At 32.0% G+C, this 14,889-nt stretch overlaps 1 protein-coding gene across 1 annotated transcript; it reads right to left on the bottom strand.

The window, feature by feature from the left end:
- Positions 1 to 7,084: 7,084 nt before the first annotated feature.
- Positions 7,085 to 8,541, bottom strand: LOC107866062 (trans-resveratrol di-O-methyltransferase). The gene is made up of 2 exons (XM_016712245.2): positions 7,603 to 8,541; positions 7,085 to 7,476 (listed from the first exon to the last, which is right to left on the bottom strand). Exons 1-2 carry the CDS (start codon positions 8,374 to 8,376, stop codon positions 7,165 to 7,167), a joined length of 1,086 nt encoding a protein of 361 aa, XP_016567731.2. The 5' UTR covers positions 8,377 to 8,541; the 3' UTR covers positions 7,085 to 7,164.
- Between the last annotated feature and the right edge of the window lie 6,348 nt (positions 8,542 to 14,889).

Consider the following 14,889-nt stretch of genomic DNA (forward strand, 5'->3'; position numbering starts at 1 on the left):
CTATTGACAGTTGTACATAACTAACTAATCAACTAGATTACTAACTAATCACCAATTAGTCAAATCTATATTAACTAACCCTTATGCCAGTTGTACAATACAATCAAGTTACAACTCTTGTTCCACTACTCCACCTCAAGCTGGAAGGTATGAACACATCCAAAACACCTAGCTTGGAAACCAAATATTAATGTTGTGATCTAATTAAGCCTTTTGTTAAAATATCTACTTGATGCTCATGTGTTCTTAAGAACAATGGTTTAATCAATATCATTTGAATCTTCTCCCTAATGAAGTGACAATCTATTTCGATGTGCTTTGTCCTCTCATGATATACCGGGTTTGCTGCTATTGGTAAGGCTTCCTTACTGTCGCAATAGAGTTCTACTGGCAACTCCAGGTCTTCTCCTAGTTCTTTGTACAGTCTTGTGATCCACACTATCTCCGAGTATGCTCCTGTATTTTGACTCCGTTGAGCTTCTTGAAATAGTTGTTTGTTTCTTAGACTTCCAAGATATCAGAGAATCACCATGTTTAACTAGGAAACCTGTCACAGATCTCTTAGTATTTGGGCATGCTGCCCAGTCAGCATCACAGTATTCTATCAGCCTGTTCTATTTTCTGCTACTCATCAATATTCCCATTGCAGGTTGTCTTCTTATGTATCTTACTATCCTTAGTGTTGCTTCCATGTGAGATCTCTTTGGTGCTTGCAAAAACTGACTTAGTGTTTGCACGGCAAAACATATGTCTGGTCTTGTTAAAGTCAGGTAAAGCAATCTACCAATCAATCTCTAATATGATCCCATATCTTCCAATGCTGGATCATATTCTACCCCTGCTATTTCATCCATTTATCTAGTTTTTAGTCTCATGTTTTTGTCCAATGGTGTCCAGGAGGGCTTTGTTCCAGTAAGACCATCTTCATCTATCATTTCTAAAGCATATTTTCATTGATTCATCAATATTCCTTTATTAGACCTGCTGAATTCTATTCCAAGAAAGTACTTTAGAGTTCTTAGGTCTTTAATCTTGAATTTGGTATGCAGCTCCTTCTTGGTCTGCTCAATTAACTTTAAATCATTCCCTGCTATCATCATGTTATCAACATAAACCAAAATGACTACAATTTTCTCATTATGTCTTCTTATAAACAATGAGTGGTCTAGTTTAATTTGTATGAATCCTAAAACAACCAGTGCATCTGTAAGTTTCACATTCCATTGTCTGCTTGCATGTTTAAGACCATACAGGGATTTAACTAGCCTGCAAACCAGTCCTTGATACTCTTCCTGGCTAGAAAATCCTTCAGGCAAAGTCATGTAAACCTCATCAAAGAGATCGCCTTGAAGGAAGGCATTATATACATCCATTTGATGGATATTCCATCCCGAAGCTGCGGCAATAGATAATACACTTCTGACAGTAACAATTTTCACTGCAGGTGAAAAAGTATCTTCATAATCAAGACCTTCTCTTTGGTTATAACTCTTAGCAACCAATCTAGCTTTGTATCTTTCTACTTCACCATTAACTTTAAATTTCACCTTGTAAACCCATTTACATCCAATAGGATGCTTCCCTGGAGGCAGAGGAACTAATTTCCAAGTATGATTGTCTTCAAGTGTAAGAATTTCTTCTTGCATTGCCTTAATCCACTTAGGATCAGAACAAGCTTCCTTATATGTCTTCGGCTCAGTAATACAAGAAAATACAGTCAAATAGTATTGATAAGCAGGTGAAAGATGAGCATAACTTAACACCTAAGAGAGTGAATATGAAGTGCTTATAGAAGCACTATTAGAGATGTAATCAGTCATCTAAGTAAGTTGCTTCTTGGTCCTAGTGGACCGTCTAGGAAAAATCTCAATAGGCATATCAATAGCCACAGGAATTGTGTCATAAGCATCAAAAGGCAAAAGTGTTGCAGACAAGTGGTCAACAGTAGCATTATGATCAGCCTCAATAGGAGAATGAGGCAATATTTCATCAACTTGTACTGAGTCTTGAGAGACTGGAATAAAAGGATCAGTAGAGAAGCCTACAAATCTAGGAGTAGAAAGATTCTTAGTTTGCAAAGGAAAAACATTTTCCTTAAATAACACATATCTTGACATGAAAAAGGTGTGAGTAACTAAGCTATACAAAACATAGCCTTTAGTTACTGCAGAATACCCCATATGAACTGCGGGGATTGCTCTCGCATCAAACTTATCCCTTGGAGGAAGCTTCTTGGCAAAGCACAAGCAACCTAGTGTTCTTAAATGAGTGAAGTTAGGGAGATGACCATGGAAAACTTCAAAAAGAGTCTTTCACTGTAAAGAAGAAGAAGGTAATCTGTTCATCATGTATACAACTCCCAATATAGAATGTCCCCAGAACTTAAGGGGTATTGAACCTTAAAATCTTTCTCCCCACAACTCCGTTTTGTTGTGGAGTGTAAGCACAGGTTCTTTGATGCACTATCCCATGGGTGGAGAATAAGATGTGACAATGCGTATTTACAAATTCAGTCCCATTATCGAACCTGACCACCTTTATAGTTTTGTGAAACTGAGTTTTCACTAATTGAATAAAGTTATTCAAAATCATAAAAACATCACTTTTCAATTTAACAAGATAAACCCAAGTTATTCGGGAATGATCATCAATAATTGTTAAAAATAATCTATAACCATCAAATGTTTGAACGTGAAAGGAGCCCCAAACATCCAAATGAAGTAAATAAAAAATAGTTGCAGACTTAGTTTCACTAAAGGGAAATAGCGTTTTCACTAAAGGGAAATAACGTCCTAGTATGTTTATCCAGAGGACATATATCACAAGTATCTAAAATAAGTTTACAATCATCAAAAGAAACACCTAGAAGTTTCTGTATGGCTCCAACAGAAGCATGTCTCATTCTCCTATGCCACAATAATATATCCACCTTATTTTTTTATAGCAATCAATCCATTAATAGGTTTAGCATGGTGTTGTACTTTCACTTTGTGTTCAAGCAAGTATAATCCATCCTTCTCCTTACCAGTCGCCAATACCTTCCCACTTGAGAGGTTCTGGAATATACAGGAATCAGGAAGAAATTTGACTGAATAATCCAACTCTTTAGTTATCGTGGAGACTGACATCAAATTGTACCTAAAGTCAGGTATATATAATATATTTTTATGGTATAATCATTCAACACCTCACAAGATCCAGTGTGAGACACATTGACCACTTCTCTATTAGGTAAGTAAACATTTTTGTCATTAGCACAGATATGTGTGTTCTTTAATAACTCAATATTAGAGGACATGTGGTTTGTTGCACCTGTATCAATTATTCATTCTGTCTTATTATCATTTACACAGGATGCAGAAGCAATACCTGTGTTTTCAACCTCTGTAGCATGAGATGCAAAAGAGTTACCTCCCATGTTTTCAGTTTCTGATATAAACAGCTTGCTCATGCTTGTTGAACTTTCTCCTACAAGTTCTTTCTCAAGAGATTGCATTACCTTTTTACAGTAATAAGGATTGTCCAGCATCTTCATTATTTTTTCCTAGTGAGGATGAGTATAGAAAGGCATCTGTGAACCTTGACAACTATCATCATCAAATTGACACACCTTTAGCATGTGCATAATTTGAAAATCGGGTAGCCTCTCCCTTCACATAGTAAGATCTGCCCCTTGGATCGTCTACCCTCATATAGTATGACTTATTTCTAGGATCTCCATCTCTTATATTAGAAGAATCACCAACTTCATTCTTTCCTTTTTTACTTGAAATTCGGGGGATAACCATGAAGTTTGAAACAAGCATCCATGGTATGAACAGACAACTTACAGTACACACACTTAGAATTTCAGTGAGGATTCCTTTTATGCTTATTAAAAGTGTCACGTTTATTACTTATTAAAGCGGTTATCTCTGCATTTTTAGAAGGTCCAATAGTGTGGGCCATTATCCTTTGGCTTTCCCTTTCAATCATCATAGAGTATGCTTGATTGACAGATGGAATTGGGGCAAACATAAGACTTTGACCTTGAGTTTGTTCATATGAGTCATTGAGCCCCATTAAAAATTGTAACAACTTCTGCCTTTTTAAACATTCCACAAAATCTCAAGACTTCTCACAATCACAACCAGGGAATGGGGCTAAACAATCAAATTTATCCCAAAGTAGGCTCAATTTAGTAAAATATTCAGCAATACTATTAGTACATTGAGAGGTAGTTGCGATTTCACGATGCAACTAAAAAATCTGCGATCCATAAATTTATCGAATCGCTCTTTAAGATCATTCCACATAGAGGATGCATCTGAAGAGTATACAATTACACTCAACAATTCCTTCGAAACATAGTTCATAATCCATGACAAGACGATTGTATTACAACGCTCCCATAGATCAGCTAGATTTGGACCAAAACTTGCTCTTCTACATATAACATTGATGAATCCCAACTTATTTCTTTCAAGTATTGCAATCTTCATCGATCTACTCTAGACAAAGTAGTTTTTAGATCCTGCCAACTGTATAGAAATTAACACCACTCCAGAAGTATCTGACTGATTGAGATACAATAGATGATTGTGCTTCAATTTTTTCGGCAGAGTATTATCGACTTCCACCACCATTGCTGTCCTAAATTGTTTCCTTCGATCTCTTCTTCAAATCAGCTTACGCAGACCATATTAATGGCCTTAGGCTCTAATACCATGAAGCTAAATAGAATTTGTGTGCTATCAGCTAAGAGAGAAAATAGAGAGTACGAGGGAGAAAGAGAGGAAATTGATTCCCTAACTCATGCTGAGCAAAACAATGACCATCTCCATATTGAACTATCTAGAATGAATACATTCTTCTCCCTTATATACATGCCACATTCTCACACTATCGACAGTTGTACATCACTAACTAATCAACTAGATTACTAACTAATCACCAATTAGTCAAATCTATATTAACTAACTCTTATGCCAGCTCTACAATTCAATCAAGTTACAACTCCTGTTCCATTAGAAGATGCCTTCAATTTTGAGGTCTTTTATCGATGGAAGTAGGAAGGAGTGGACAGTATAGTAGTTAGGCATTTAACACATTTTGTTGAATGAAATAAATAGAGTATTTTTGTAAAAATAAAAAAAGATGTCATTTGTAACAATAAATAAAGTTGAAATTGAAGTTGGAAAAAAATAAAAGCAAATAAAACTTGTTTTCACTTTTTTCAAAAATAATTTAGAATTGGGTTTGAAATAATTCTCATGACTAAATACCTCAATTTTTATTAAAATGATAATTTTTCAGAAAAAGAGGGAAAAATACTCTATTTCTACCTTGAACTATACGCGAAAAGGCTGAGACACATCCGAACTTTAGGAAGGTCCTATTATCCCTGGACTAATTAAAATCATATTTTTTACAACCTTAGTGCCTACGTGACACACACGTGTGCCTACGTGAATCCTTCAGTGTGTTGTGCCGCGTATGTGCCACGTAGGCAATAAGGTTGTTAAAAATACGATTTTAATTAGTCCAGGGATAATAGGACTCTCCTAAAGTTTGGACGTGTCTCAGTCTTTTCATGTTTAGTTCAAGGCGGAAATAGAGCATTTTTTTAAAAAAGAATAAAAAATTCTTATCACCACATCGACCCTTATATTGTTGACAATGCATTCTCTGTTGGTCTCGCAAAAAATTGTGTTGCTTCATAATTTCGCCCTTTAACACTTAGGGGTCATTTGGTAGAGTGTATTGAAAAACTAATGCATGCATTAGTTTAATGTGTATTACTAATAAATACCTTGTTTGGTATACTTTTGCACCCTATGTATAACTAATGTTTGCATTAGTTATACAGTCTATTGTGTATTGAAGTGTGTATTACTAATACCTCAAAATCCACAGTATTAGCAATGCAATGGATCCAATACATGTGTTAACATGATTAAAGACACTATTATCCCTTAAAATTTTTTTACATTCTTTCTAACATATATATAAAGGATATTTTTGTAAATTTTTTTTTTTTAGAAATTATTTAATTTATATTATTTTTAATACATCAAACCAAATACTGCATAAGAAAAATACAAGCATAACTAATGCAAGCATAGCTAACACAAGTATTACTAATACAAGCATTACTAACACACCATATTTTGCATTATTCTTATACACTATACCAAATGATCCCACAGTGTTTTTAGTACTTATCACGTGATCTAATGGATCAGAGTGGCATCAAACATCATGCAGGAAATCCCAAAGGTCAAATACATAAACAAACTCTCAAATTTGACTTCAATTTTAATTTTGGTACGTAATTTGATTCAAATTTGTTCGAGTTAAAACTCTTTAAGCAATATCAAGATATATTATTTGAACCACTCTTAACTATATACCTAGTAAATAAAATAGTGTGTGAGAACTTCACTCACATTAATTTGACCACCAAAATATTGAATAAAAAAATGACCCATAACTTTTGACTAATTAAAAGAAGATTTAGAAAAACGTGGTTTATGAGACTGGATAAACTAGTGTACAGAAGGTCATAGTTCCACATATTAAACATGGGCTCAGAGGAAGGTTGATATGCTGAAAGATTCCAAGAGAGCTAAATGTCATGGACTAATAGATAAGAGTTGCTGGTTAAAATTTTTTGTAATTTTCTGCGCTTGTTTTCTTGAAGCCAAGGCTTGGTTTACCAGATTGGGTACACAAGTGTATGGTGCTCTTTGTTTCTTCATGTTAGTATTATTTTAACGGTACGGGAAAATTGACACGTGTTACCCCCAAAAAGTCAGCCTCTTCATCAAGTGTATGGCTACTTTATTTACTTCTTTTTTTCTCTCCTATTATTTCTAAGGATGGACATTTATCATTTCAGTTTTCATTTGTCCATTATTTACCCAATCTCCTTTGTATTTGTTCCAATTGTATTTCGATTCTATTTTGGATTTGAACCTACTATGTCGCTGTATGCCAAGCTTTTAACAAAGGAGATTGGGTAAATAATGGACAAATACAATGCTATTGTATTGTCATGGATCAATTTCCTATAAATAACGCACAAAAATTGGAACAATGGACGTTGGCCGGATAACAGGCTTTTATTACTACTGGCAAATTACCTTATTGCTTAAAAAAAGGATCTTAGTCACAACATTGGATTTAAGGATAAACCTCAATCACAGATCTTAATCCTAGTATAGGAATAATGTTGTAGTCACTAAAACCAGCGTGAGAAAAGAGATTGGCCCAATCTTGTTGACTTCTTTGTTTTCCGGAAACAGCAACCATCATAAGCATGTCAAAGAAAAGTTGAGTTTCATATGACTTGTCGTCTCTTGTCCGTAAGTTCTGATCCATCAAAACCATGTCTATGATGATCACCTTTCCTCCATTCTCCTTACTTGGAATTGCTTCTTTACATTTCTTCAATATTTTGATACACTCTTCGTCGCTCCAGTTATGTAGTACCCACTACTTTTCATTCATAGAACATATAAATCATTTATACAAGTACGTTTATTGTAATATATAGTAAAAAAGGTTCAGCAATTATACGTGAAATTAATAGAAAAAGGAGAGTACGCATTACAAAGTTACCTTTATTAAAATTGCATCAGCAGAAGGAATGGACTTAAACATGTCTCCTCCCACAAAGCTTAGGTTCTTGCATCCTTCAAGCCCTTCAATTACATGCGGAAGATCTAAGACAGTGCAATTTATTTGTGGAAATGCGTCGGCAATGGCTCTAGCTACGGTTCCTGTGCCGCCTCCAACGTCCACCAGTGATTTCAACCCTTTAAAAACTCCCTTACCGCTTTTAGTTAGCACGCTCATGACCAACCGGGCATCACTAGCCATGGCTTCGTTAAATAAATGGTTAAGCCACGGTTCGTTTCCTGCATATTCAAAAATCGGCATGCCATGAGTGGTTGCATATGGAGAACTAGAGTCGTCACCATTCTTGAGCCATTTGCTCAGTGAGTGCCATGGATCCATCAAATTTGGATCTAGTTCCATTTGCACAAGGGGGGCTAAGCTTAAAGGCTCATCTTTAAGGAGGAGACGTGAAGTCGGAGTAAGTAGATAACCCTCATCTTCTTGAATAAAGAAACCTGCATGAATTAAAATACGCATGAGACGGTAAACACAATCCTGGGTTCTAGCGTTATTATTGTTGATGGGGAGGGCATCGACTATATCCGAGAGCGACATGGGTCGTCCATGGCTATGGATGATATCTGGAATTCCCAGTTGAATAGCACATTTGAGTGACATGGAGTTGATGAAGTTGAATGTATGATTCCATATGTGTGCCTGAGCAGCCATTACTTCTCTACTTTTGTCTTCAATGTTATCACTAGGCAATGCCATATCTGTAGTACTCCACTTAATTTCTTTGAGATGCTTAGGGTTGTGATGATGATCCAGGTCTCTGTATATATTTATACGAAGAATGAGAGGATCGGACCCTTAGCTTGCTGAACTCAGTCCGTCTTTAGGTGGTATTTTTCGCTTCTCGAGGGCCCAGTTGACTCTGCTTTGAATCTAAAACGGGTTAGATCAACATAAGATTTTAAATAAAATTTAGATATTCATAAATTTTTACAAAAGTACTACTATAACTTGGAGTAATTCTTTTCATTTCAATAGGAAAAATACATCGTTTCCACCCTAAACTATACCAAAAAAGTCTTAGCCACACCTAAACTATACTAGTAATTTATTACATACCTTAACTATAAAATAGTGATATTATTACCTCCCCGCGACCCCCATTCTAAGATGCGCGTGTTACACTTATTTTAGGCGCGTCCAGCCTATTAAATAACAAAAGTAAACGGCTAAAAACATTAAGGGAAACGCTTCACCCAAAACTATAGTCAAAAAATCGAATCCACACCTAAACTATATAAGTGATCTATTACACACCTTAACTATAAAAAGTGATACTTTTTACTGACGTGGTGCTGATGTGGCAGCGCGTGTAAAACACTACACCACATGCAAGTGGTGGTAGTCTGACAGGATGTAGATAGTTTCACTTTTTTATAATTTAGGTGTATAATAAGTCACTAGTATAGTTTAGGTGTGGCTTCGACTTTTCGGGTATAATTTGAGGTGGAAACAATGACTTTTTCCCATTTCAATATGATACAAAAACACATTTTAAGAAGTGTTGATCAAAATTTACACAGTTTAAATCTCAAAAAATAAAAAGTATCACATAAATTGAAAAATAAAAGCAGTAGTTTGTAGTTTCTAATTCTTACTGCTTTGATTAAGTTATCTCTCTCTTCAGCAAATTTTTTTTAAAAAAAATAAAATAGTATAATAAAAATACTTGTTTGGACAAACTATTAAAGAAAATATACTTCAAATATATTGTGGACTTTGTATGTGAAAAAATAATAGTTTAGTAACTTTCTGTTATCAAATAAAATTGGGTGAGATAATGACCATTAGTTGAGAACTTTTATATTATAAATGAAATTAAAGTGTGTAACTTTCTAAAACAAAAGTTGTTAATTGAGTATTCATGTGAGAAATTAACTCCTCTTTTAAATAATAAATATTGAAATAAACTCACTCATGTCAATGTGATAAAAAATATATTTTAAAAAGTGTTTGTCAAAGTTTACATAGTTTGAATTTCAAAATTGAAAGCATCACATAAATTGGGATACAAAAGCAGTAGTTTGAAGTTACTAATATTAAAATAAAATAGCATAATAAAAATATTTGTTTGGACAAAGTATTAAAGAAAATATACATCAAATATATTGTGGAGTTTGTATGTGAAATAACAATAGTTTAGCAACTTCTCTGTTACAAAAAAAAACTGATTGACTTTATGAGATAATGACCATTAGTTAAGAACTTTTGTATTATTAAAACAAAGTGAGTAACTTTTTAAAACAAAAGTTTTTAATTGAGTAATTATTTGAGAAATTAACTCCTTCTCCAAAAAAACAATTATTGAACTAAACTCAGTGATGCGTTCTTCATCTTATCCTTCACATAGATGACGATGTTTTGCCTAAAATGGACCTCCAAAATGCTGGTTGGACTAAGAAAATCCGATCTTGTGATGTCAATTTTTCTATTTTTAAAAATTTAAAATAAAATTTAGATATTCGTGAATTATAACAAAAGTAACTTAAGTTATAATTTTTTTTATTTTAATATGATGAAAAAACATATTTTTAAAAAGTGTTGGTCAGAGTTTACATAGTTTGAATCTCAAAACATGAAAAATATCACATAAATTAAGATAGAAAAGTCGTTAAAGTTACTAATTTTTAAATAAGATAGTATAATAAAAATATTTTTTTGGACAAACTATTAAAGAAAATATATATCAATTATATTGTGGAATTTGTATGTGAAAAAGTCAATAATTGAATGACTTTTCTGTTATAAAACAAAATTAATTGACTTTACCGTATAATGACCATTAGTTGAGTAACTTTTGTGTTATAAAACAAAATAACTTTTCAATAAAAAGTTGTTAATTGAGTAATCATTTGAGAAATTAACACCTTTTTCAAAAATAAATATTGGACTAAACTCACTGATGCGTTCTTCATCTTATCCTTCACATTGATGACGATGTTTTGCTTAAAATCGACCTCCAATGTGTTGGTCGGAAAAAGAAAATTCGATCTTGTGAGTCCAATTTTTTAATTTTTTTAAAATTTAAAGATAAAATTTAGATATCTATGAATTATTATAAAAGTACTATAAGTTATAATTCTTTTCATGTCAATATGATGAAAAAATATATTTTAAGAAATATTGGTTAAGGTTTAAATAGTTTAAATCTCAAAAAATGAAAAGTATCACATAAACTGAGACAGAGAAGCAATAGTTTGAAGTTACTAATTTTTACATAAAATAGTATGATAAAAATATTTTTTTTTGGACAAACTATTAAAGAAAATATACATCAAATATAGGAGTGTGCATGGTATGGTATGGTACGGTATTTTTAAAATTTCGATAAGGTAATTTCGGTATTCAATTTTTAAAAACACTATACCATGCATTACCATATCATATTAATTCAGTATGATTTGATATTTTGATGTTCAGCTTCGGTATTTTGAGGTATGGTAATCAGTAACCATAGTTTGTTCAACTTCGACAATATATACTCGTATAATTGAGTATTATTACTTTGACTTTTCAAAAGCGAGTCTCCATTGTCTCATAATTACACATTACACATATAGAAATATTCAAAAGTACAAACAACTCCTTTTGATAGTCAATTACATAAAAAAAAAACATTGCAATCAAGATAGATCATTCAAAGTTTCAAAGTCTTAACATTTTTATACTACTACTAAGTTGTGTAATGTAATATCCCAACTTAGGATAAGGAGTCCCACATCGGTAAAACACAGGAGGAATGCTGGGTATATAAGTAAGCAAGTCTTACTCCCTAGTGACGCGTTTTAAAGTTGTGAGGGTAGACCCAAAGCGGACAATATCACTAGTGGGTTGGGCTAAGGGGTCTCTCGGGCCTTTGTGGTTCGAGATGCTTGTCACGATCAGGGCCTCAGTTCGGGTTGTGACATGACATATCTACATATATAGATATCTAGATAGATAAATGGCTATATACTTCGGTATGACATTCAATATTTTGGTATGTCATTTATAAAGACTGAATATTATATCATATACCAAAAAAAATACATACTTTGGTATGGTATTCAATATTTTGGTATGTCATTTATAAAGATTGAATATATACATATGTAGATATCTAGATAGATAGATGACTATATACTTCGGTATGGCATTTAATATTTTGGTAAGTCATTTATAAAGACTGAATATTATATCATATATCAAAAAAATTAAAATACATATCATATACCATACCAAATATTAAAATCATGGTATTAAAATTTTTTATTCGATATATACCATACCATGTCTACCCCTAATCAAATATATCGTGGAGTTTGAATGTGAAATAACAATAGTTTAGCAACTTTTCTATTACAAAATAAAATTGAGTGAATTTATGAGATAATGACCATTAGTTGAGAACTTTTGTATTATAAAACAAAGTGAGTAACTTTCTAAAACAAAAGTTGTTAATTGAGTAATGTTTGACAAATTAACTCCTTCAAAAAATAAATATTGAACTAAACTCACTGATGCATTCTTCATCTCATCCTTATGACGATGTTTTGCCTAAAATCGACCTCCAATGTGCTGATTGGAAAAATAAAATCCGATCTTGTGGGGTCAATTTTTCTATTTTTTTTTAAATTTAAAATAAAATTTAGATATTCATAAATCATAACAAAAGTACTATAAGTTAGAAGTAATTCTTTCCATGTCAATATAATGAAAAAAAAAATACATTTTAAGAAGTGTTAGTCAAAGTTTTCATAGTTTGAATCTCAAAAGATGAAAAGTATCACATAAATTGGGACAAAGAAGCAATAGTTTGAAGTTACTAATTTTAAATAAAACAGTATAATAAAAATATTTTTTTTGGACAAACTATTAAAGATAATATATATCAAATATATTGTGGAGAAAATTGAAGGAAAGGTGTCATTTAAGTCTTGAATGAAGGATTGGTGACATTGATCAACTTAAAGGGTCAAATATAATTAAAAAACTTGATTAGATTAATTGTGAACTTAATTAATATTTTCCAAACTTTCTAATCTTTTTCAAAATACAAATAAACTCACACCCACAAAACTTCCCTCTCTCTGCAAATCAATCTCTCTTCTCTCTTTCTCTCGATAGTTTATATCTCTAACTTCTCCCAACCAACAATTTTTTAAATTTCTCCCTTCAATCTTATGCAACTTCAACCTCTGGCGATAAATAGTTTTGAGTTCTTGCCCGTTCCTTTTTTACTTTCAACTGTCAGTCGACGTGACAACATTCTCCGGCGATAACAACTTCGAGTTCTTCATCGTTTCTTTTCGATTTTCACAGGTAAAAAATTAGGATTTTTTTTAGTTATGTCGAAAACAAGGAACTTGAGTTAACTTCTCTTCAAGTATAAGTTAACAATTTCAATATTTATCGCTTAAATTTACAATGAGGACTCAAGAATACCCTAATTTGTGGTATTTTCTTTCTTCTCTTTTCGGAGTGAAATATAACTTTTTATTGTTGCTATAGTTCTTGTTGTTGAACATTGTTGTAAAAATAGCAAGAGTTGAATTTTAATTTTTTTCAGAGACATTTTTGTGACCAAATCTAACAAACAACTGTTGATTTGTTGGTGTTTGTTATTTTTTTTTTTTATGTTTTTTGTTATTTGTGTTTGTACAATATTGAAGTTGTTGGTAAATATTGATGTTCTTACTGTGTGTTACTTAGGTGATTTTAGTAAGTAAAATTATAATTTTTAGTTGAATTTCTCATCTTGGTGTATCTGCTACTCCAGTTTTTTCAACAATGGATAAAACATGTAACGTGAATCCAACAGATGAGTAATCTGTTGCAACATATATGACTAATTTGTTGCAACAGATGAGTCATATGTTGCAATAACATGTGGGTAATCTGTTGCAATATATTACTCATCTGTTGGATTCGTATTATAGTGTTGTAACATGAATCCAACATATGGGTCATCTGTTGCAACAGATTAGTCATATGTTGCAATAGATTACTCACTTGTTGCAACAGATAACTTATATGTTGGATTCATATTGCAGGTTCTATCCATTGTAGCAGTAGCAGATACACCAAATAAGAAATTCAAGAAAAATCATAATTTCACTTACAAAATCACCTATTAAGTAATGTCCAAGTGATATACGAACAAAATTTGACCCAAAAAAATTCTAAAAATTTCAACAAGGGCACAACGAATAAGTGAAACACATGAAAAATTTCATGAAACAGATAAAGAAGACAAAAATAGTATATCATATTTCAAATGCAAAAGGATCAAGGGGACAAACGTTTGAGTTCTCTTAAAAACTTTTAAGTGTCCTAGTATTTTAATTGCTTTCTAATGGATGACCCATCTGTTATAACAGATTTTCTATCTGTTTGATAATTTCTAACAAATGAATCATCTGTTGCAACATGTTAGTCATTTGTTGATTCAAATTAAGCAATTATTAGTAATAACTAAATTGATTTCGCTAAAATTATAGACAAGTCTTTAAGATGATGGAACAAACATTTGAGTTCTCCTAAAAATATTGAGTTCCCTAGTATTTTAATTATTTTCCAACAGATGACCTATTTGTTGCAACAAGTTAGTCATCTGTTGCAACAAATGTTTATAACAGGTTAGTCATTTGTTGATTCAAATTAAGCAATTATTAATAATAACTAAATTGATTTAATTAAAATTGAAGACAAGATCTTAGACAAGGGGACAAACATTTGAGTTCTCCTAAAAAATATTTGAGCTTTAGTATTTTAAATTATTTTTCAACACATATTTTGTCTATTTAATAATTTTCAACAGATGAGTCATATGTTGCAACAACTTAGTCATCTGTTGCAACAAATGTCTATATCTATTTGATAATTTTCAATAGATGAGTTAGTTGTTAAGTGAGTTATCTGTTGCAACAGATATCTATATCTTTTTGGTCATTTCTAATAGATTACTTATCTTTTGTAACATGTTAGTCATCTATTAATTCAAATTAAGCCATTATTAGCAATAACTAAATTGATTACTAAAATAAAATTTGAATTAATAAGTTCAAATACAATTTCAATTAATCTCACGCTAATTACATGATCGACTAAGTATGTTCGTCCTGAGTAGAGTAATCAATTGACCAATTTTATTTGAAATGATTCAAACTAAGTCATCGTTAGAAATAACTATATTGATTTAACTAAAATTAAAGATGAATTAGTAAGTTCAAT

This window comes from Capsicum annuum, chromosome 3 (genome assembly GCF_002878395.1).
Source record: "Capsicum annuum cultivar UCD-10X-F1 chromosome 3, UCD10Xv1.1, whole genome shotgun sequence".
NCBI lineage: Eukaryota > Viridiplantae > Streptophyta > Magnoliopsida > Solanales > Solanaceae > Capsicum > Capsicum annuum.